The 25,568-nt window shown below is 39.1% G+C and overlaps 1 protein-coding gene and 2 long non-coding RNA genes across 3 annotated transcripts in view; 2 read left to right on the top strand and 1 right to left on the bottom strand.

Moving 5' to 3' along the window:
* Positions 1-1,448: 1,448 nt before the first annotated feature.
* Positions 1,449-8,415, top strand: LOC146516942 (uncharacterized). The gene is made up of 2 exons (XR_014874572.1): positions 1,449-4,737; positions 6,266-8,415. It is a non-coding gene; the product is annotated as an uncharacterized LOC146516942 (long non-coding RNA).
* LOC146516943 (uncharacterized) lies at positions 5,068-6,260 on the bottom strand. The gene is made up of 2 exons (XR_014874571.1): positions 5,931-6,260; positions 5,068-5,333 (listed from the first exon to the last, which is right to left on the bottom strand). It is a non-coding gene; the product is annotated as an uncharacterized LOC146516943 (long non-coding RNA).
* Positions 8,416-16,043: 7,628 nt separating the features above from the next.
* tacr3a (tachykinin receptor 3a) overlaps positions 16,044-25,568 on the top strand; it is a 29,013-nt gene continuing 19,488 nt past the window's right edge. The window contains 3 exon segments of the mRNA XM_085162977.1: positions 16,044-17,020; positions 20,060-20,257; positions 21,030-21,180. Of these exon segments, the coding sequence (XP_085019103.1) occupies positions 16,653-17,020; positions 20,060-20,257; positions 21,030-21,180 (717 nt within the window). The 5' untranslated portion in view covers positions 16,044-16,652.

Here is a 25,568-nt window from a genome sequence, read left to right as displayed (position 1 = left end):
TAGAAACATGAACAGGTAGAAACAGTCCAGCAACCAGACCCTGAACTTTACAAGCTGAAGTTCAGGGTCTGGTTGCTGGGCTGGGCTCAGCTTTAACATCACTTTGGCTAGCGTTAGCATGCTTTCTATGCAGATGCTTGCAAAGCTAACGTTTTTTGTTTTTTTGTTTTTTTTGAAGCATAATGCAGCTATTTCTGTCATGGATGCAGTTTCCACTTAACCACCATGCTCTCGTCCATTTGTGCAATAAAAATAAAAGCAATTGTCATATCCACGCTGCAGACTGCGCCACTATTTTCCTCCTCCAGCACATAACCTGTAATCAGCTGGTTGTAGCACAAGTGCAAGTGGAAGCAATAAGCAAAATCCATAGGCAAGCTGTCTAACAATTCCAAGTAGTGATGGCATGAATCATAAGTAGGTCAACCAAAAAGGGAAAACTAACTTTAAGAGGCATTAAAAAAATCTATGAACTGTTTCATTAAAAAAAAAAAACAATCTGAAAAATGCAATATAGCCTTTAATCCAAATATTAGGAAAGCTTTTCATATTTGGCTTTGGACAAACCCACAAGTTGGGCACACTAGTTCAGCTCATTAGTTCCCATGCATGGGTTGATGAGTTCAAACTGAGAGGTTGTCATACATAAGTGTGTATAAATAGAGGCCCAGGCACTGGCCCTTTTTGATGGAGTCACAAACGTAAAAATTCTGGAACCTCAAGTCAAATCTCTTTCATATAAATGATTTGACACTAATTTACATTCATTCAGTGACCTGAAATGGTGTATGACTTTGCTAATAGCACTAGGAATGATAATTAAAAATGTTATTTGCAGAGAGAGGAATCATAGTTTAATAATGGCCAACATGGCTCAGTTTTTTTCAGTTCTTTATTTAATGTTTCTTGTGGGGAGGGAAACAGAACAAACAACCCAATATCATGGCAAAGAGTGTATCAGACACGCCACTTCAATGTGTACATGTCACACTTTGCCTTTCCAAAGCTTGAAATGAATATACATGCAGAAGTTGCCCTTCCAGCAGGAGGAGGTAATATATTTAAAGCCAAGAAGTTAGTAGTGACCAAGGAAGGTATGAAGTACATTCCAGGGTCCTCTTACAAATGATTAAGATAGGTATGTATTTACATGTAAATGTATTAGTAATGTCTCTTCGACATGAAATATCTCCCTCTTTTGGTACTGTAGCTTACTGGAACTTTTGCATGCAGGTCCATTTCACACTTTGGAGAGGCAAAGCGATACATACACACATTGGACTGGCACGTTACATTACATATTTGGCCGTTATACTGGGTTAAGACAAGGCAGGTAGAAGAAAGTCATATATATATATATATATATATATATATGTATGTGTATATATATATATATATATATATATATATATATATATATGTATGTGTATATATATATATATATATATATATATATATATAATATTAATTTACCAATGATTGGATGCAGAGTGATGTACATACACATAGCGAGTAAAACAATAGCAAACAGTGATTACTGTGTCAGCCATCCATATAAGTAAACAATAAGCTGCTCATTATAAAAGACCCTTAGGTATTTTATGAATAGGTACATGGAAATTCTTGTATGGATTCACTGCTGCTAGGAATTGGACCCGTGGTTAATTTAAGTATGTGGGATAGCCTTAACCAAGTAGTGTTAGTTCTTAAATCTAACCAAACAGCACATGAAGCAAGTGAACATAAAGTCTAAAAGAATGGAGTCAAATTGAAGTCAAGAAGGGTGAGAGTCGCCTCCTTTTTGGTTTCACATACTGTTGTTTCAACAGTGTTGCCTGTTATTATTTATAATTTAACAATTAAAGAAAATTTTCATGTTAGTCATACACTATGTAAATAATTGAGCTTATTTTCCATTTCATTGTGTTCAAATATTAATACTGCAGTGAAGATTACTGCAAAAAGTGGAGCCTATGGTGTCACTAAATTGATATTCCCAGTAGTCTGTTTTTCTCCTCAAGTGAAACAGGAAGAGCTGGAAATAAAAATCTAAAATGTAACAAAAACATTCAGTCATACAATGAAGGTACTTTGTATGAAATCACATAGCTGTCTTACAGAGTGAAGGGACATTAGTGAACCCTGATTTTTTTCAAAAACAACATAGAGAAATCTCTTGTTTTACATCAAAAGCACCTAATTCTTTTTCACTCATCAGCACTTTATTACTATTGCACTTCACCTGTGAAAATAAATGAACCGTTTTAGATCAAAGTAAGACATCTGAGAGAACAAAAATAAATGCCACACACTCCGGTCCCCAAATAGAGTGTGAAAGCAGCCAGGCATGTGACTATTGATCATCCTTTGTGCTGTTCTCTCAGTGCTGATGAACGTATGGCACTAGAAAGAGTTTGTGAGCTCTCATGTGTAAATCAGTGATAAAGCCAAACCAAGAAAAAAAGCAACTCATTTGTGATAACTCACAAGGATGAATGAGTAACACAGAGGACTGTAATTTGTTGGCGCTTGTATAATTAACAAGGTGCATTCTGAGAGCAGAACATCTTGGTCCTGATTAATGAAGAGATGACAGCAGGTTCATTGCACTGTACTTCAGATGGTAGCAATTTAGTGTTTAATTAAAAGTCCATTTTCTAAATATCGTCTCTCAATAAGACAGAATAAAAAGATATGCATTCAAAGGTTTATGAAGGCAAGCCTTTCTTTATTGTTATGCAGCACCAAAATGCTGCATTTTTGTTGTGTCAAAAGCACCAAAACCCAATTAATGTGTTTCAACTTTATTCTTTTTTTATTGATTAAAGAAGTCCAGACGCTTTTCTTTGCAAGCTCCTTTGACTACGATGACCTGGATGACTGAGAACCTTCACAGACATTTTTGATTGATTGATTGATTATCTTTTCTTCCACCTGTATAAGATAAACGTCTAATCATCTCTTAGTTTACTCAGATTGCACAGAGTGTATATTTGCTAATAATTTGAATAATTCTGGATAAGGATAAGTGTAAGATAATGGGGAATTTCAGTTTTTACTCTGTCGTTGTTTAGCGTAAGATTTACAGTTAATTTACAGATGGTAAATGGCCTGTATTTGTATAGCGCTTTTACTAGTCCCCTCTAGGGACCCCAAAGCGCTTTACACACCCATTCACACACTGGTGGACGCAAGCTACAGTTGTAGCCACAGCTGCCCTGGGGCAGACTGACAGAAACGAGGCTGCCATATCGCGCCATCGGCCCTTCTGGCCAACACCAGTAGGCGGTAGGTGAAGTGTCTTGCCCAAGGACACAACGACCGAGACTGTCCGAGCCGGGGCTCGAACTGGCAACCTTATGATTACAAGGCAAACTCCCAACTCTTGAGCCACGATCGCCCCATAGTTGTACAGTTGTATTTTCTTTCTTTATTTCATTTTTACATACTGTTCCTTTAATACATGGTAACTGTGCACGGGGGGAGCGTTCGCGACTGGCAGTGTGGAGTGACAGGGCTATAACTAGCTGTGGAGTCAAACAGTTTTCTAACCATGTTTGCAGTGTACAGGAACATTCAAACGGATTACTGTATTTCAAGACTGTGGAAATAAATGTTTGCCTGTTTGTTTTTCAACTACAAGCGGACAAAGACACGCGTATGGCCCGAATACCAGCTAGTGCTTCCGCGGTATTACCACCAATTAAATGACAGTCAGAAGAAGAGATGGCACAGTGTGTTTATTTTATCCCTGTGTTTAAAAATGAGGGAAGATGAGCATAATTGGATAGAAAACTACTGATGAAGATAGGTAACATTATTTATTAATATTTACCATCCTGATCTAAATGAAATTTTGAAAGGTTTAGGTTGAATGCAAAAGCAGATAACAAGAAAGTCTTTGTTTTTATCTCGAAGAGCTAATGAACATTATTGGCTAGGCTGAGAAATACTAAGTGCTGGATGGCAAGGTGAGAGGCTGGGGGTTTTGGGTTACTGTTGAGCAGATGGGTTTTCTTGCACATAGGAACAACGGATAATTTAACTGGTAACCAGGCAATTTTTTTTTGCTTATCTACAGAACACAGCAAAAATGTTAAGTTATGGGACAGTTTTATTTTGGTGTTGTTCTGTAAGGATCTGGTCAGGTGATCACTCCAGCAACACTTGAAAGACTAGGAAACATCTTTATTAGCAGAACAACGTGTTTCGGCTTGTGGCCTTCATCTTGGTCTTTACAAAATACCAAACATCGTTCTGTAAGGACAATAATAATAATGATAATAATGGATTGCATTTATATAGCACTTTTTGAGACCCTCAAAGCGCTTTACAATTCCATTATTCAGTCACTCTCACATTCACACACTGGTGGAGGCAAGCTACAGTTGTAGCCACAGCTGCCCTGGGGCAGACTGACAGAATCAGAATCAGAAAGACTTTATTTATCCCCAAGGGGCAATTAACATACAATAGAGCAGCATAATGTTGAAGATAAGAACAATAAGAACAGGCAATCAGAGTGAGGTAATAAATACACAGAATATACAGTATATACATTTTTAAAATTACACAGTTTAAAACTAAAGTGACTGAAAGGTGAATAAATAACTGTGAGTGACTAAGAGTGAATAAAGTGTCGGTAGTATAAAAAGAGTGTGGGGTAGTTTATGTTTCTGGTGTGGGAAATGGTCTTATCTGCTGGAGTTAAAAAGCACAGTAGCTTTGGGGACAAAGGTACACAGCAAATCCAGCATGTCCAAATTAACACTGTCAGATTTGATTTCAACACTTTTAAAGTGTCTATATGGGTCCACACCAGAGAGTGTTAATTTGACTCTTTTTGGAGAGTTGGTACGTTAACTCTGATTTAGTGTTAAACACCAAATCTGTCTGGAGTTGATAATTTGGCACTTGGTGTTAAGAGTTTATATATTAACTCTCAAAGAGTATTTTAGTTTGGCTACGTAAGAGTTATCTTCTAATTAATTCTAAAAAGCGGGAATTTTACTGTTCTGAACTTCTAGAAATTTCTTTTGGAAATAAACATTTACTAAAAAGACGCAATGGTTTTTGAAAAACATTTATTCTGAACTGTGCACCACAATTTCAAAACATTTTCTGAAAGATGTAACAGTGTACATGTTCTCACTTTCATTAGAATTTCGTTTATCAAAAGGTCTGACATAGGTGAGCTGGTAAATGCAAATAACAGCATTCTCATCACTTATTTCAATAAATACAAAATACAATATGCATGTCCTTCAGTCATCACTTTGTGGAACTTCAACGCACTTCTGCTCTCCCCCATATTCCATCTTCACAAGCATATCCTATGTGGAGATTGAATAAAAATTAGTTGACACTAATTAATGGCACAAATAATCAATTGCAGCACAGTAAAAAAAAATAAAATAAAATAAAATAAAATAAAAGGAATCCTCTTTGAGACATTACTTGTGTAAAGTATTTTCCCAAAAGACAAGGACACAGACAACAGGTAATACTGAACTAAATGTAAAACCTCAACCTTTTTCATTTTTACCTAAACCGTGTGCACAAAACTCTGGAGGAATCTAAATGCTAACGTAGAACCCAGTCGGGACATCTGCTACTGCTGTTTGCTCGTTTTTTATGGGAGATCGTTTTCAGGCTTCAAGTAGCATCATTATATCAACATTTCACATTCTAGACATTGTTTTAAGTGTATTTGACCAAGAAATTTGACTGAAAATTCACATGCAAGCTTTTTTTTCAAGGCTGTGGTATTTGCCCGCAAACAATACCTTTCAGCTAGCTAAAACAGAATATTATGCTATCAGCGAGCAACATGGCTAATGCCTTTCACACAGCTTTGTCTCAACTCCAAAGAGCCACAGAAGTAAAAGCTAATAACAATAATTGAAACAATCTTTGAAAGCATGACTTACCAAGCATGGCAAACAACTCAAATATGTAGAGCAAAATGTTCTGAAACGGCTTCACTTCAGCCTCGATTGGAGCCGTGCTGGGGGCGGAGTCTGTGAATTTACTCTATTGGTGTCATAGCCCCTGTAGGAGTTCAGAGTTAAGAGGTCAAGAGTTAATGTTTCCATTGTAACACCTCCAGATTTGAAATAGAAACACTCATTTTTAACACTCGATTTTAACTACTATCATTTTACACCTCAGAGTTACATTAAAAGAATGTGACTCTACTTAGAGTAAAATTAACTCGAAGACTACTAACACCAAAACATTTAACACTTTTGAATTTGCTGTGTAGCTCTCCTCCTCTCAGTCCTGCAGGAAATGCAGCGGAGGCGTCACCCGGAGGGGAGCCATTGAAATGCGGAGTGAAGAATGTGAGAGGGGTCGATGATGATTTTGGCTGCCTGTCTAAGGGCCTGTTGGCTGAAAACCTGTGCCAGAGTTCTGAGAGAGTGGAACCAGCAGGTAATGAAGAAGGTCATGATGCTTTCCAGGAAGGCATAGTAAAAAGTCATCATGATGGGTGTGCTGACTCCAAAGGAGTTGAGTTTCCTAAGGAGGTATAGCCGTTGGTGGCACCTCCTGAGAATCCCCTCTGTGTTGGCAGAGAATTTCAGGAGGTTGTCAAAGATGGTTCAGGAGGTTGTCAAAGATGGTTCCCAGGTATTTGTACTCCTCGGCCATCGGCCCCTCTGGCCAACACCAGTAGGCGGTAGGTGAAGTGTCTTGCCCAAGGACACAACGACCAAGACAGACAGAGCTGGGGATCTGTCTGTCTTAAACTAAACAAATATTTAGTTTAAGCCAAACCTGGTCTCTAATGGTGTGTCTAGAGCAGGGGTCGGCAACCCTAGGCACAAGGGTTAACTGATGGCACGACCATAGCTGGACTGGCCATTGGGCATACCGGGCATTTGCTCGGTGGCCCAATGATTTTTTTTTTTTGTAATGGTATAAACAATGAAAGGTGGTGGATTGGCCAGATGCTGGCCGGTGTGTAAAAATAACTCAGTTGTTTGGTGGTGGCTATGGCGGTGCTTCCACAGACTCAGTAAAATTAGCAAGTGGTGGAGGCCGGCAGGTGGATCAGGGAGAGGGAGGCAGGAGGAGCAGAGACCCGAGCGTCAGGTGAACTGAACTTCAGGTAAGAAGTTATGACCTGCAGTCTATCTGGGTCAGATATAAACCAAGTTTAGGTGGAGTTTATTTTTGTTGTGCTGACTTTTTACAGTCAGTTACAATAACTCATACTGCGTACTAGCTAGCATGTCGGAGTTTCTATACAGCTGGGTCGGTGTTGTGATGTTACTGATAGTGAACTTTATTTTATTCATAAGGTTAGTTAGTAGAGTTGCCAACCATCCTGTAAAAAGACGGAATCGTCCCGCATTCAGAGAAAATATTACGCGTATCGTGTTGAGCTGAGAGGGGATGCAGTTTGTCCCGGACTTCAGCTAGAATGAGAAAAGACACAAAGGTGTAGTTATTCTGTCGTTACGCTGCACAGCTGCATCTTCTCCGCTCATTCTCTCCCCTCTCTCTCCTGTTGCTACCTTAATTATGAAACTGATCAATGATCAGCTGATTGGCTTTTCTCCCTTGTTTGTTTATCGCCCACTTTGCGCCAGAAAGAGAAAACCAGCGGATGTCGCGCTAAACAACAGCAGCACGTTTAAGCTTGATCAGCTGTTGTTAGAATTTATTTTATATTAATTTCTAGTATCAGCTGATGTTTGCTGGAGCCACAGCTGTAAAAAAGCTCCTGGTCATGATATCGGTTTGGATATCTGATGAGAGGGAAACATGAAGATGAAACCAGGAGATGTCCTTACTGAATCATCAGAGCTGAGCAGGTGATGGAGAAACAGGTTTACCTTTTAGGTGACATGAATGAGTTGAAGGGAAGTTATGAACTGTTTCTGAGAGACAAATAACACCAGGATCCTTTTCTAAGTAGCTGACAGCTGGTAACTGTGCAGGGGCGGATCTAGCAAAATGTTGCCAGTGGGCCAGGTGGGGCATTAACAGGGAAAGGGGGGCACAAAGAAATACTTTCTTATTTTCATTTAAAATGTCTGGCTGTTATTAAATAATTATCTGAAGCTTACAACCAAAGTTTTTATCTGATGTAAAATGTATAGAAATCATACATATACCAACAAGACTGTACATCACTGTCACAACAGCGTTTGTTTTCATTCAAAGGCTATATGGCTTCAGGAGCTTTCCGCTTAGCACAGCATCAGCACCACGGAAATACACGGATACATCCGTAGACTCGAGACACAATGCATTTTTTAAAATGTTTATTTATAAGATTTTAAGTTCAAAGTTATATAACGTCACACCAGACAAAGGACATAAGATTCAAAAACAATAACATTTAAGCACAGAACAAAAAAAAAAAAAGAAAAACCAGAAACCAAACACACACACACACACACACACACACACAAAACCCAAACAGGAAAACAGGAAAGAAAAGGGAAAAAAAATTTAATAAATAAAAAATAAATAAATAAATAAAATAAATAAAAAAATACACCAGTTAGCCAGTACAAATCAAAAGTTCAAAAGAAACACCATCGTTCAAAGAAGATGATCTTCTGTGTGAGTTTAGACAGGGCAACAGAGAGTTCACCAAGACCAAAAGATGTGGGAAACAAGTCCAGGAAGGAATCAGGGTCCGGCAGAAGTGCAGTTTCACACAAACACAAAGTGCAGTCAAATGGGTTAAAGTTTATGTTGAATTCCCATTAATATGATTGAGAAAAGGGCCCCAGATTTTGACAAACTTAAAATGGGTGTCAGCCAAATGATAACGAACCTCTTCAATATACAAACAAGCAATCATCTCACGTAGCCAAACCCTGAACAATGGAGGAGAAGGTGATTTCCAGGCTCCAAGAATAAGTCTTTTAGCTACAATCATGCCAAACATTAAGGCTCTCTGAAGAGGATGTCTGAGTGCCAATGAGGTTAGGGAGACACAATGCATTTTTGGGACTTTCAGGCGTATGGACCAATGTTTTATTTTTTGATCAAACCAGAAATCTTTAATGAGCAGCTAGATTTGTCTCACATTAACTGGCTGAGTTAATGCCAGTTAATGCAACATCGAAGTAGCTGGAATTCACAGCTGTGCGTGTTCATGGAGCTTGGATTTTCACCTGTTGGACATCACTACCTGACAAGTTTAACTGACTTCAGAACATTGCAGAGGCTTTATTGACAGTATTTGGCTCTACATATCTGTGTGAGCAGATTTTCTCTTACACGAAGCGTGTTTCTCAGGTAGCTGTCTGAATGCTGGACACTCACAGACCTGTGTCTCTGAGTGGGAGACCAGAGATGACATTAACATGTGTGTCTCTGTATTAACAAACATGCCATATTGGCTTAGTTTATTTTTCTTATCATTGTTGTGAGGAGGCCATAAATAGCATTTGTATTTTCTGTTGTACAGTCCATTTGCTGTTATGGAGTTCTTGTTATGGATAAAACGTGTCTTTTTTTGTTTATATTGTGTAACTGTTCATATAGAGCGTTATTAAATTTATTGCTAATGCAATCATATGGCACACTGACTTCTGAGGAAATTTTAAATGGCACTCGCCATCAGAAAGGTTGCTTACCCCTGGTCTACAGGCTCTTAGCAGTGGGAATGGTGGAAAGAATATTTTTATAACTCATCCAACTGGATAACCAAGTTAGGCACACAGTTGCTTTGACTGACAAGTGTCAGTGTGATAAAAAAATTTTTTAACGCAATTAATGCATCTGGAGTGCAGAATGACTCAAAATTCCTGAAATGTTTCTGTCAATGCATTTTGGGCAGTTTTTGCAAGTAGCGTTACCTTCGCACATGGGCAAATGGGCAGTTGATCAGGTAGTGCGTATATTTTCCTTTTTTTCTCGAGTCTGTTTGCTCATGCAAAATTAAATGCGATTAATATAGAATACAAATAAATGATATTTAATTGTGATTAATCAAAATTAATCCACTGTAACCCTGTGATGAATCTGATTAAACGTTTTAATTGTTTGACAGCACTCATTTATATTATATATATATACACTTATATATATATAGTATATACTTACCTATTAGTATATAGGTTTTTTAAAAAGTTGTATTTCACAGAACCTGTGTTAAAAGATTGAAGAAAACTATTCATTCACATTCATATTCATATTTTTTTAAATCACTAGTCCTGGCACAAGCAACTGGATCTGCATAGGCTAGGCCTGTTAGGCATTGGCGGTTAGACTCCGACTGCCTGCCTCGGCAGGTGTTCCATGCTTGTGTATTGGCAGGTATGTGTGTGCATGTGCGTGTGGATACAGGTGTATCTGGGAGCACCTGTTTACAGGCATCTTCAGGCCTGGTGGGTGTGCCTGGCCAGGTGGCTGGCCAGACCTAAAAAAAACGATCACACACCTGCAGCTGATCAAACATCGTTGGGGGAGCTACAAAGCAGTGTGGCTGAGAGCTCCTCGACACTGGATCGTTTTGTGACTTCCCGTCAGTTCTCAGTAAATGTGCGAAGTAAGTGCCAGTCTGCCGTTACGTAAAGGTACTCACGGCTGCCTTTGTATGTGTGTTTCCCCAGGAGGATTTGTGGAAACAAATCCTCCTGGGGAAACAGCAGACGGACAGCAGACAGACTGTACACAAGGAACGGAGACAGAGCACGGGAGAAGGGAGAAGACATGGAACAGGAGTCGGGATCGCACTGGGGATTTATTGTTGTTTGGATTGTTACATCACTGTAAATAAATGCACTGCCTTCATCGAAGAGTCCTGCGTTTCCTCCACATCCCCACAGTCTGCCATGCGGACTGTGACACTCAGCCTGATGTTCTAGCATGCCCAACCCATGGGAGTTTGGAGTTACAGAAGAATAGGGTGGCAGAGAGTAGATATAGTTTCCAACTCTTTGTTCTGTTGTTCTCTGCTTTACTAGTACTCTAAAGATAAAATCAGAATGCTGGCAGAGCGGAAGCTTTTCCAGATGATGGAAGTGAACTGAGGTCCCCTGTCCAAGGAGATGTCACAGGGAGGAGTTGACCTCAAAATCCCTTTCTCACCAGCCCATTTGTTGCTTCCCTGGCAGATGGTAATTTATGCAAAGGCACGAAAATGCAGAAGCAGTCTGTGAGTTATTATGAACAATCAGAATTAAACTCTTAGGCAGCACTATTTAGCAGATTTTAACCTCCTGTCCTTTTAATGAGAATTTTATTTTCTCTAAATATGAATGTGTTGTTACTTCTCTCATCAACCCTGCATCGGCTATGGACTATCTGTGGTTGAGAAATGGTTTCCAAAGCCACAAAATTGTAACAACAGTAATCAGTAATGGTGAGATCAATTACATGGTTGTGAGAAGAAGAAAAAGAAACTTTGAAAGTGAACTTAGCTGATTTGTTTGATTTACACCAGGGATTTTAAACTCATTTTACATCAAGTACAGGAATGTTTCTGTCATTTAAATTTTTATCTATTACTGAACTACTTTAGTGTAGTATCAATGTCCCTGGGGAGGTATTTATCTGGAAGAAATGTTGCAAAATGTACAAAAATGCAGTTAAAGGTCCAGAAATTTATGCTCTCCATTATATTTCCCAAAGCTGTCCAGCTTGCCAGATTGGAGTCTTTGCCAGGCTGATTCTGGCCCACAAGCCTTATGTTGCAGTACTCATTCCAAAACAAAAATCAAGTTTCCACCTATAGGTTTAAGCTTTGATTATGATGAGCACGGGTTTATACTTATCACAATAAATGCAACAAAAGCAACAAAATATCTCCTGTACGGATGTAAAAAACATTATCAGAAGACAAAAGAGGTGTATTGTTATTAAACACAACAGCTTCTCCTAGTGATTACAGACGTGGAAGTCAGTGTGATTTTGGTCTGTTTTAAGGACTTTGACTCTGAACATGCATCACTATATTGTCTCATTTTATTTGGGCATTCAAGCCATTTGTTTGGGGAAACAAACTTTTTACTTTAGATCTTATGCCATGCTCAGGCAACATGATATTAGCCCAACTGTTGTCCAATCCACAACACACAGAAGGGCGAATGAATGTGGTGCTGTCCATGACAGCTGACCGCTTTATTTCTAATAGTATGTCATACTGGATGATATCCAAAGCTGCCTCGGGGACAGCTCACGAGATCCAAAGAGAAAGACCAGCATGTCACAATTTTTTTTTAAATGTTTGATGATGGTTACAGTGTTTCAGTTGACCAATTTCTGACCCCTTAGCTGTGTACAACTGTCACAATGTTACTGATGTAACACCTCTTTTCATCCATTGTTTAAAAGCCTAATTTTAGTTTCTCTCACTCTGAGGCCCTCCTTCAAATAGCCCAGTCTGTGTCATCATTTTGTAATTTTATGTGCTGTATAGACTGTGTGGCTCAAGATTTTGAGTCATTATTTAAACTGTCTTCAGTTCAACCAGCTGTTAATATTTTGCTGACATTTTTATCACATTTAGGGGGAAAAGACTTGGATCACTGGACTTCTACTTTTACATGAATAAAATTGACCTTTTTGAATTTGTTTTCTACCTCAGTCTATCTATATTCTATCTTATATCTAATAGTGTTGGTCTTTAAAAGCTGAAAGAAATCAACAAATGGTCAAAAGCTGTCAATATCCCACCCAGGTCATTTCCACAGATCTCACAGAAAATGCAACCTTTATCTTACATCTGATGAATGCAAGTATGTATGAGCAAAGTGAAATGTTAATAGAAATCTTGAAGTGCTAGACGAGAAGAGAACCACATTTCTTTGTCTTTCTTTTGTCCTTTCTCCCTCCCCTAAACCCAACCACTCACGGCAGATGGCTGTCTCTTCTCTAGTTTGGTTCTGCCAGATATTTCTTCCTGTTCAAAAGCCTTTTTTCCTTCCCACTGTTGCCAAGTTCTTTCTCATAGGGATTCTTTGGATTATTGGACTTTTCTCTATATTTTGTTAGATTCTTACAATATAAAGCACTTTGAGGTGACTGCTGTTGTGCTTTGGCGCTATATAAATAAACTGAATTTAATTAAAATTGAAATCTAACATGAATGTACAAAATATACTTTACTTTAGCATATCACCGCCATCCATGATGATTATTCCAAGCAATGGTGCTTTATTCTTATCAGTGCAGCAGACCTTGACAGCTACTGTAACTGCACTGAAGCTGGTTTTATTGAAGACAATTAATCTTTGCTCTGGTAGGTGTATATCTATAGCAACAAACTAGAGTTTGACAGTCCTACCTCATTATTCTCATTTTAGTTGAGGCAACACTAAAAACACTCCCTTGCTTCTAAATTTGAGTCCAAATGTTTCAGCAGTGCAAGCATGGCTGCTGATAACATTTAATTGATTAGTGTGTGGCAGTCTGTTGTTGGTCAATAGTCGCACTTACTTTCACAGCAAAAACTGAACTGAACGAACAATACAATGAATTCCTCACATGACAGTCTTCTTAGGAATTCAATTTGCAGCTGTTAATGTCTGAGATATGGACTAATTAGGAAATAATTGAAGAGTGATGCACATTCATTAGCAAATAAATTGCTGTCCATGGTTACAATTTGAACTGATCAAACCAAATAGCCCCGAGCTCTAACCCCAGTTTGAAACACCACAGCACCAGCAGTGAAAAGAGCTACACATCAGCTGTCCTGGCATGTTTGTAAAAGGTACTGTTATCTAAATAGCTAAACAAATGACACGTTAAGTCAGAAAATGGAGCTTCCCAATGACAATCAAGCCTATCAAGCTTTACAACAACAACACAGCAAAGAAGCAGTGGCCAAACAATAAGTCCATGGTGGCTCATTACACAGCTGTTCTCAACGCGATCCAAGGGGAAAACAGACAGGAGTCAACTTCAAGTTGGTATGCGTCACATACAAAAGAAGTTTTTCTTTTCCAACATTCATTTGCTGACAGATATGAATGGAAATCTTATCCTGCTTTAATAATATGTATACACACAGTATACATTATGCTGATATATTATACAATAAGGATCTGATATTCATTTTAACCGACATTAATATGCAGGATTGCAAAGCAGAACAAAATACTTATGTAAATCCTTCCATATACATAACATTTCTTGTCTTATCGACTACATCATCAATCATTTGAACATTTTGCAAATGTATTGACTTTTTAAAAAAATTACTGGTAATTTAGGTTTTGTTCCTGCACCACAAAACCATTTATTTACTTCTGCACAGTTTCTTACTCTATAGCCATTACAATGTATTATGCTAACAGTGAGAGTAAAACCATTATGCTTCAGATTGCAGGGTAACAATAGTTGACAGGTGTAGTGCTTGTTTGTAACTATTTGCATCTTTTTATGCACCTGCATCTCTTGGTAAACAGTATAATTAAGATGAATTTCAGAAGCTGTAAACAATGTCTTTGTGTCAGGAAACATTGTCTTAGTTTGATATGACACAGCCCAGGAGAGGCAGGCTGCAGTCACTGCAGTGTAATTGTGCCTAGCAGAGTGAAAATGTCTAATAAACGTCCTCTAACATTTAAATGCAGCATTAAATGTTCTGCTGAGTCAGAATTCAAAACAAAGCTTTTTTTTTTTTTCTTTTGTTTGAATGCACATATTGAACTGAGTTAAACGTTTTAGTTTGAGGAAGACCTACTAGACTGTGGAACCATACCTGATAACTAGGGATGTATTGTTTCAATGAGGAAAAATGACACTGAGCAGCTGCCACAGTACAGTGGGATACACTCACCAGCTACTTTATTCATCAACTGCTCATTGATGCAAATATCTAGTCAGCAAATCACATGGCAGTAACTCACATATACTTAGGCATGGTCAAGACAACCTACCAATGTTCGAATCAGACTTAAGAAAAAAGGTGATTTAAGAGACTTTGAAAGTGGCGTGAGCGTTGGTGCCAGTGCAGTGTGTCTGAGTATCTCAGAAACTACAGATCTGCTGGGATTTTCTCACACAGCTATCTCTAGGGTTTGCAGGGAATAGTCTGAAAAACAGAAAACACCCAGTGAGTGGCAGTTGCCTGGGAGAAAATACCTTGTTGATGGCTGATGTCAGAGGAGAATAGCAAGACTGCTTTAAGCTTAGAGGAAGGCAACACTAACTCAAATCATCACTTTGTACAGCCAAGGTATGGAGAAGAGCATCTCTCAACGTGTTAAACATTGAAAACGATGGACTGCAGCAGCAGAAGACCACACTGGGTGTCACTCCTGTCAGCTAAGAACAGGAAAATGAGGCTACAATTATAACAGGCTCACCAAAATTGAACAATCAAACACTGGAAATATGTTTTCTGGTCTAAGGAGGGCTGTTTTCTGCTGCAAACTACAGATAGTATGGTCAAAATTTGGCATAAACATCCTGAGCACATGGTTCCATCCTGCCTTCTATCACTGGTTCAAGCTGCTGGTGTAATAGTGTGGGGATATTTTCTTGGCACACTTTCACATCCGAGCATTGTTTAACACCACAATTGTTGTTGATGATTGTTGCTGTTGCCATTACATAAGGGATTTTTTTCAGACTGACACTGTGCCCATCTTCTGATGGCAGCTTCCAGCATGAAAACATGTCACAAAGCTCAAACCATGTCAAACAAGTTGTACTGGTGAGTGCATGTTATTGTCTGTCAGAAAGCTTTGCTGAACTCAATTGGATTTTATTAGCTGTATAAAACATGTAAATGCAGCCTGGATAGAGGTTTGTATAGCACTGTATGGGGAAAAAAGCGATGTGAGCTGTTGGATGGCTGAAGGGAACTTCAGCCTGTCAGTTGTAAATGCTGCATGGGTCTGACAGGAAAAGGAGAAATGAGAAAAATCACAGCTATACCAAAAGTAAAGGTGACACAGGACACTGCACACTTTCACTTTCTCTCCAGTACAACTTAATAATAGTAATAATAATAATAATAATAATAATAATAATAATAATAATAATAATAATAATAATAATAACAATAATAATAATAATAATAATAAGCAGCAGCAGCACAAAATTTAATATATCTGGAGAACCCAACAGCAGGAAATGGCACTGATGAATTCATTGACATAGTTGGAACAACAAGTGTTAGAGAGAAAGACTGAATGAATGAAATGCAATATCCTGTTTGTGGCTTCGTTGGAAATACTGCAAACAACATCATCTGACGGGTCAGTGTAGATAAAGGTGCACACTAAACACGGACTGATTCTACACCGCAGAGAGAGAGGGAGAGAGAGAGAGAGAGAGAGAGGGAAGAGAGAGAGAGAGCGAGCGAGAGAGAGCATTATTCATGAAGTGTAAAACAGCCGCCACTAGAATCAATCAATCTTTTTTCACTTTGTGCCATTTGTGCGTCACTGAGCGCGCACGGCGTCCTGCTGCTGGAGGAGAGGCTGCGCATTCATAGGCACAATCAAACACTGGGATTTACTTGTTCCACACACAGTTTCACTGCGTATTAGTTGTGTGCAGAGACGTGCATATCGGATCAAAGAAACGGGGATCTTTTTAGGGGTGTTTAAGTTGCGCGCTATGGCGCATGCAAGCAAATCCTTCTTGCCAATCCAGCTGTGCGCCTAGAACATATTGGCGAAACAACTGAAACCTTTACAACATCAGGGGAAAAGGAGAAGAGGATGGCGGCTTCATATAACGGATCCAACATAACGACGAACCACACCAACCAGTTCGTCCAGCCGCCATGGCGCATCGCTCTCTGGTCTGTTGCCTACAGTTTCGTGCTGGCGGTGGCGGTGTTTGGAAACCTAATTGTGATATGGATCATTCTTGCGCACAAGCGCATGAGGACAGTGACAAACTACTTTCTGCTAAACCTGGCGTTTTCGGATGCGTCAATGGCTGCTTTCAATACTTCAATAAACTTTATCTATGCCGCTCACGGGGAGTGGTACTTCGGCGAAGCCTACTGCAAATTCCACAATTTCTTTCCAGTCACATCTGTATTTGCAAGCATCTACTCAATGACGGCAATAGCTGTGGACAGGTGGGTTTTATAAAATGCAGTAAAAAAAAAAAAGTTAAACAGATAATGTTCTGTTGCTCCACATGCACCTCATACACCAATTCGTTTTTTAGTGGTCACCAGGTAAATTGATTAAGGTCTTATTTTAGGTTTAACAACAGCCTTTAATCAGTTTCTTTCTTTTTTTTTTCAATATTGGAATAAATAATCACTCAGTGTGAGGATGTTATACAAACACTAGAGTTCAGACCCTTCATTCAGCAATGGGAATATATCCCACTTATGTGCACAGTCTTAAAGGCAACTAATAATCAGAAAAATAGAATATTAGAAGACACACAGGATGAAAGATAACCTTGACATTTTAATCTGGATCATTTTATTTCAACCCTGGGTTCAAGCAGCACTTGTGGGAATGTGAATTAAAATCAGTGTAATATCTTGCTTCAAGTCAAACTGCGTTTGGCAAGACAAATGAATGTATTAACTTGTTCCCTTACAGAAACTCATTTGGAGTCCTCACCAGTTTAGTCTGATGCCTCTGTTATCAACCTCGTCTTTGTCCTTTTTTGTTCCCACTCTCTGTCCCTGCTGTTACATGTTTTTTTTTGTTTGTTTTTTCCCCAATTCCCAATGGAGTAGTCAGGTCGTGATTTGCATAATTGTATTGGAAAGGCAGTTCCTCAGGAGGGTGACTGCCATCTCATACACCTTGGGCCTGTTTCATAGATTTAGTTTTACATTTCAATGCAAGTGAATCAGACTAAAACAGTTGTTTTGGACAGAGTCTGTGCTGCAGTGAATGACTCTGTGTATGCCAACACCCTAGAAAAGATCACCCTTTCCTCCTACACGCTCTGGCTCTCTTGCTTTCTGTCACATGCACATCTTTTCCTTTTTTTCCTTTTTTTTTCTCCGTTGGTTCGTTTGCAGTCTTTCTCTTTGACAACCCTTGTGCTTTCCATTAACGTGAGGATGCAGTCAACACTATCACCAGGGCTTTGAAACTGATCAGTGGACCATCATACATCATAATGTTTGAATAAAGGGATTAAACTGATGAAAGAAGTAGCCACAGGCTGAACATAATGAAAAGACAAAATCATGTGAAAGCTGCAAGCAAGTGCAGTGTGTGTCTACAGCCAGCGTTCACGTGTCACAGTGCGTTGTGTTATTGTTTGAGGTGTTTTCTTCCTCCAGTGCTTCTTCTTGTCGCTCAAATGGAACAATGTAATTCCTCAGGCCGTGCTCATTTTGGCTTCTCTCTAAAGCAACTTAAATGCCTTTGTATTTTTGGTCCACAATGTCCATTCAATTTTTCATCTGTGTACAGAGAAAGAGAACATCGGCATGACCTAGATGATGTAGATGTAACCTCCGGTCACGCTTTTCGTAACCCCAGTATGGTGCTGTCTCCGCTCTGATGTCTTGAAATGGCATGAGGCCACAGTTCGTGATCATCTGTGAATTTGTCCTTCCTGCTGAGTCTCTCAGCTGCCAAGTGTGTTTCCTTGGGCAGTGGAAAGAAAAAAAAACAGGTTTCTGTGTGAAAGGTAACACCACTGTCCCTGTGGTCATTTTTTTAAACAATTTTTTATACCTCATATAATTATTTAATTATATTTTGGAGGTCAATATTGTAACAGAAATTAATTTCTTAAAAGCTTATGTACAATTTAATTTTCTTTGCTTAAATAGCTTTAATTGGGAACACTTAACATAGCTTTTACTAAAGAAAATGCAATGCTGTTCAAATGATAACAATATAAAGAAAAGAATGAATAGAAAACCATGGCTAGTAAGCATTAAGTACAAATAACAATTAATGATTCCTTTATGATACTCTAAAGTGAGGTTTGCAGACTGATTAAACATTTTTCTTTCCCTTGAGGACTTTTGAGAGAGCACTTGAAATCTACCTTTGTACATTATTTTTGGTCTGGACGCTTCATCTGAGGTAATCTCTGCTAGTTAAGCACATGCTGGTGATTGAGTGAATGTTTACTTGGTAATAAAACACCATTGTGACATAGCTTCAAAACAATATGCTTTCCAAAAGCTGTCCTGTGTAGCTTCAGGCATGAAAGGGTTCCGAGTCACACCCAGTTCTGTTGTCTCCCTAAATGTTCTTCGATAGATATCAAAAAGGTGTACACTTGTGTTATTTTATTTAGGTTTTTCATGTTTGCTCAGTGCCTGCAAGTCCATTCCATCAGCTGACATTGTGCTCTGGCACATATTTGATTCCACATTTAACAAGGTCCAGTGAGAAGCAATAAGTTCCAAACAATTACTGGTGAATTTGCTGTTATCCCCGAGAGGGTTGTGGTCACTGGGGTGAAAGGACAAGGCCTATTTTTTATTTTTTTACCATCCTATGAAGATTGAACTAGCAGCTCTAAGCCCCTGTGATCGCCTATTGAAAATCATGTAACATCCTGAGTTCATGAAGATGGTAATCTCCTGTCAGTGTTTCACTGTGTCAGTCAAACAAAATCTCATCACAGCTTTTTAGGAATGAATCATCCATCAGCTTCCCCGAAATTCAAACGCCCCCATGTAATTGGACTTATACAAGACTGCCTTGTAGAAAATGAGGTATATTTTTAATGGTGAAAATGTCGTTGAATCATAAGTTGAATTAATGGGCGATTCAGTCAATTCCACTTGTGCATTAGTGACATTTTCCACTTTAAAATGACACTTTATATTCTAGCAGCCTGTTAATGTTAAATGCTTAGGTAAGATATTTTTTTTCTTTATTGCATACAGCAAATAGACTTGATGCTATCTTTTAAATTTCACACTTTCTCAAATAATTACTTTTGAACTGTGAAATATTGTTTCATGTTCGCCTCTTGAGTCCTCTTAAAATCCTTGACATGAAACTTCAGAGTGTATAACGACCACTGATTTGAAGACAATTTTTGAGATGTTACGATCTGTAAAAAGTAACTGCAATAAAGAAAAAATAATAACATTAAGGGTGTGTTAACTCTAACATGTACGTCAGCAATTCAATAGAAACACAGAATTCTCTTTTTAACCTCTTTGCTGTAGGTACATGGCCATCATCCATCCTCTTAAGCCTCGACTGTCAGCGAAGGTCACCACAGGGGTTATTGTTTGTATCTGGAGTCTAGCTATAGTTTTGGCTTTCCCCCTCTGCTACTTCTCAACCATCCAAACCATCCGAAGCACACCCCAAAGGACTGTCTGCTATGTGGCCTGGCCCAACAGGAAGGATGACTCCTTCATGTGAGAAAGATTTATTTGTTTTTTCTGCTATGTCTGATGTTTGAATGTGTTGGATGTACTTATACAAATAATACAAGCAAGATGAAATAAAGTAATAAATCCCATCCTTCATTTTAAACATCACTCAGTACATTTAAACAAAGTAGAGCAGAGCAGTATTGTTGGAAACACTACAGGGTAGTGTTCCCATTTGAGCATTATGTGCGCTAAGCTCAGCAAAAAATAGCGATTTTACAACATAATGATTTAATTTTTGTAAGTATATAGTTGTACAGTGGTAGTTTTGTTTAAAAGGTAAAGACATTGCAGGTATTTGGAAAACATAAACCCTATGACTACATCTGGTGAAAACTTGTGCTATTGTCATCAGAAAAATGGCAAAATATGTAATATGTAATGAAATATGTGTTTACTGTCGTATTCATTAGCATTATGAGAGTAAAAAATAGCATTCCAGAGAAACTATGGGTTTTTTTCAGAGGTAAATAAGAATGGAGAAGCATTCAAAAAGTATAAAATATAGTAAACACACCAAAACTATTTGTTAATTTATTGTCTTTTGTTATTTTTTCTAAAAGGTAGCACCAAATGCAGTCATTTGGAATTACAGTGCAAGTGTTCCCAGAATGTTACATTTATCAGTTGCAACAGGAACTAAGAGCACAGAGGTGGACATGTTTATACAACATGAAACATATACTATGTGTGAGTTATGTATGATTATTTTTGAAATGTTCCCACTTCTTTGACAATTTTTATACTTTCTTCTTAGGTATCATATCATAGTAACAGTCCTGGTGTACTTGCTGCCCTTAGTGGTGATGGGCATTACTTACACCATAGTGGGGCTGACACTATGGGGTGGGGAGATCCCTGGAGATTCGTCTGATAACTATCATGGACAGCTCCAGGCCAAAAGGAAGGTAAGCGGGATTACAGGGGAAATAATACACCAGCATCTGAAAAATCAAGATATGACCTATGGGAACCCAATTTACAACTATGAATGTGATAATTGTTGAATGCTTAAAGGCAGAGAAATGGGAATAAGTATTTTTCTGCCACTGAGAATCTTGAAGCTTCAGAGTACTTTCATCTTGCTTCAGTTTTATAACCTAAAGTGAGCCAGGATAAGGACAGCAAACCATGCTGCATATATTTGTCTTTACTTTGCTCAAGCTAGAAACCATTTCAGCATGCACCAAGGCAGAGGAATTATGCAGCAGTGCACATACATTTAGGATTTGCATTTAAACTTTTGTTTTTTTTAATGATATAGTCACTGTGGATGAAACGTTTATTGTTGAATGAGGGGAAGACTCTCAGACTGCCACCAAACCTAATTATTTTCTCTCTATATATTTTTTTTTGTGTACTTCTGGACATGCCGTGGTTAGGGTAGCGTTGCCTTGGAATAAACATCCAGTGGAAGTGGATGACAAATAATTTTAACCTTGTAGTCTCCATTAGAAAATTTAAAGTTGTGACAATGCAGCTGTTGTTAAAACACACCATATTTCAAAGGTAGCTTGTTCTGCTGCCTGCTGTCAAAAATAATGGGTTACTGCTGTAAGGCTATTGATGTAGCACTTTTCTTCTAATGACTGTAGCTCCAGTGACTGTCCAACCAACCAGTGGGTATTAATTTTGAAAACATCATTCACTTCAAATGCCTAAAATACTGAAAAAAAAAGCACACAAAAAGAAGAGAGAGAGAGAGATAAAATAACACAAAGCAGATCTTCAAACTGCTGTAGAGGTGATTTTGATAAATTAGGTGTGTCATAATATTTTTAAAGTACAGATTACAGCCAGGTTAGAAGGACCCACATAGACCCATATTTGTATATCAAATGCGTGTATCCATATGGATATATTCAGTTATTTATAAAATAAATATTACTGGAAATTGTACCTTAATGTAATTTAAACTTGGACTACGTATATGTTTCATAGTTCTACGGCAGGGGTCGGCAACCTGCGGCTCCAGAGCTGCATGCGGCTCTTTAGTCGTTATAGTGCGGCTCCTCGTGGTTTGGGAAAATAAATTAGTATTTAGCTGAAGTGTATTTTATTTATGTTAGTTCTTTTTTTTTTAAAACTTGTACTTCTAAATTGGAAGATTATTGTGATATTGAAATATAAAAATAAAATTATATTTTATTATTTTTTCATTGCTCAAAATAAGCGTCACACTCGCGAAAGCCGGTGTACCCGCCGAAACGAAACGTCGTGCATTTATCGAGACTTTCAACCCCAGGTAGGCCAATTATGGATCTTCGGATCCACATTATGTCAGCAGCTATTCTCCTCCGTGAACTATGTTACAAACACCGCTCACGCCTCACAGATGACATCTTACAGTCCTGCGTAAAGATGAAAGTGACTTTGTACAGCCCCGATTTGCAGACGCTGTGCACAGAGGTTCAGGAGCAGAAGTCCCATTGTAAACATACCACAGCAGACCCGACGCATGTTGCATGTTGCATGTTGCATGTTTGCATGAACATGCTTTTCAGCATCTCTTTATTGACCACTTTTCACACACGGTTGCTGTATGCATACAGCCGGCTGTAGCTTTTCAGCTCACAGCCTGACACATACCAACAACAGCATACATAGCACAGACATAAAGGCGGCGAGGTGCGTCCGCCTCCCCTGCAGCAACGCTGCAGACCACGCCCCGCCACACACATTAACCTGGTAAAATACATATTTAGACAGAATTTTGCAAATATCTATTTTACTTCACTTTACTTTTTTTTTTTTTTTTTAGCAGCATTTTATCAGCTTTTTTTCCAATAATTTTTCAGGTCAAGGCTCCAAAAGCCCAAAGGCGATATATGGGTGGCGGCTCACAACAGTTTTTGTTTGCTACATGGATCATTTTAGTTCAGCTGGGTGTCTTTCCTTTTGTTATGTTTCTTTAAGAGTTCAAAATGTGTTAATTACATAAATAAAATGTAACTTTCTCTGTAGCACTTCATGGATTTCATAAGCAACACACCTTAGTTGTTCACACAAAGCATAAAGGTAAAAAACAATATATACAGTGTTATCTTCATTTTAGATGTCAAAAAGTATTTGCAGCTCCCAGTGTTTTCTTTTGCGTGAAACCGGGTCCAAATGGCTCTTTCGGTGTTAAAGGTTGCTGACCCCTGTCCTATGACAGCGCAGCAGTCGTGGCTGTTAGGCCCGGCAACTCGGCAGGCAGCCGGCACGCAGGACCACACAAACATGCTGTTTGATCAGGCCTCTGATGGAAGAGGCTGGATCAAACAGCATGCCAACCTTGGGCTTGGCAGGACTCCCGCACACTTTGACCTCTGTCTCCAGCTTGGCAGGTCCTGCAGGCGCAACAGACTCCAGTGAGGACGCTGCTGTACCGGGTGGCACCGCTGTACCCGGTGGCACCGCTGTACACGGCCAGTCCCTTCGCCACCCGGACCTCTGGGCTCAGGCCGAGCTGGTCCCCCGTTCGCCTCATCCTCCACCTCCGGCTGGTGAGGTCGCTTGCATGCCTCATCCTCCACCTCCAGCTCTGGCTGCACAGGTTGAGGACACAATGGTTCCTCTGCGGCCCTCCTCCGGGGAGCTGGAGCGGGTGCAGGCACCTGCAAGGCTCCAGGTGCTCCCACCCGAGAAGTGGGTACAGGCGCAGAGGCAGGCTGCGTCCTGGCTGGCCCCACTCTGCTGGCCCCCTCTCCTACACTGTTGGGGAATGCCGGTGGGGGTGGCGGCAGTGTCGATGTCCAGGCGCCAGCCAAACACCAACAACAACAATTTAACGACAGGACCCAGTTTCCATTTTATGCGACAATTGGGGATGTCCCTCAGGTGCGTCCGCCTTCCCTGCAGCGGCACCGCAGACCACGCCCCACTACAAAGGCATTTTAAAAAAGCAACCATTGTTGGCTCACCCACAACTATTATCTAGCTAATGCTGCTACACACCGATTATGCTTTGGTTTAGCTTTGGACCTTTTTCTAATTTCGTCAAAAATATTTAATTCTTCTTCAAATAAAATGTCTATTTGCTAACAGGCATGATCTGTTATTAATGCCTTTCATGGTGTCTTCATGGTGCCAGCAAAATTATATCTATGAAAGAACAAAATATATTTACCTTTCTCAGACAACCCTAAGAAAGGTAAATATATTGGATAGATTGGAAATCACTGGAGGAGATGTAAGGTCCATATATATATATATATATATATATATATATATATATATATATATATATAGAGAGAGAGAGAGAGAGAGAGAGAGAGAGAGAGAGAGAGATGTCATATATGTCTGTTTGGGGTTTTGTGCATAGACATATTCAGATATGACCCAAGACATATATTTTGTTCACTTGTTTTAGAGCAGAATTGTTTAAATCTTAATTTTACCATTTAATTTTTTTAGTTTTTTGTAATTGATGAAGCACTGTTCTGTTCCCATTGCTGGCTTACATGGTACAGTGTGTTTATCTGAGCACATGAATGTCATGCAGGTTGAGAGTACAGTGCTCTGAGTCTCTGGTCAGAATAGGTTACACAAAGGAGAGAACAGCCCCAGGCTTACAAGCTAATGTTTTTATGGTACTCCAGGCAAAACATACTAAATAAATAAATATATATATTCAGCTCAGTGAGCCGAATCAATTTGAAAACTCATAAAAAAGAAATCAGCTTGGTGACTGGCACAGAAATGTAAATGAATCTGATGGAAATATTGTTGTGTCTACAGCAAAATAGACACTATAACCAGTGTTGGGAAGGTTACTTTTAAAATGTATTCCATTACAGAATACAGAATACATGCCCCAAAGTGTATTCTGTAACGTATTCCGTTACGTTACTCAATGATAGTAACGTATTGTGAATACTTTAGATTACTTAATATATTATTGCTGTTTACAACTACATGAATGTACTATTGCTGTGATTTATTACTGTTACTGAAGGTCCGCGGCTCCTAACGGTAGTAAAGGGACCTCTGGCTAATACGGTGGGTTCTGTGTCGGGCTCTTAGCCGAAAACTAGCTTTACTTTGTTGTCTGGGTCAACTTTGCTAGCCAGAGACAGAGAGAGGCGTTGAACGGCTGCTCCAACGGAACTTATTGTTTTTGGAGGAAAACACAAACACAGCGTACAGTCGAGTCTTAATAGCTTACTTACAACTGGGCTCGTCAGGCACTCTTCTTGGCTGCAGTGGTTATTATTATATTTACATGCTTCCAGCTCCCGTTTTTGCTCGATGACAGCTTGTACTTTTCCTTTTACTCCCTCCCTCGCTCACAGACACATAACGTGTATGGCAG

The sequence above is a fragment of the Neolamprologus multifasciatus genome, chromosome 6 (genome assembly GCF_963576455.1).
Source record: "Neolamprologus multifasciatus chromosome 6, fNeoMul1.2, whole genome shotgun sequence".
Taxonomy (NCBI): Eukaryota; Metazoa; Chordata; class Actinopteri; order Cichliformes; family Cichlidae; genus Neolamprologus; species Neolamprologus multifasciatus.
This window is presented reverse-complemented; position numbering and strand designations above follow the sequence as displayed.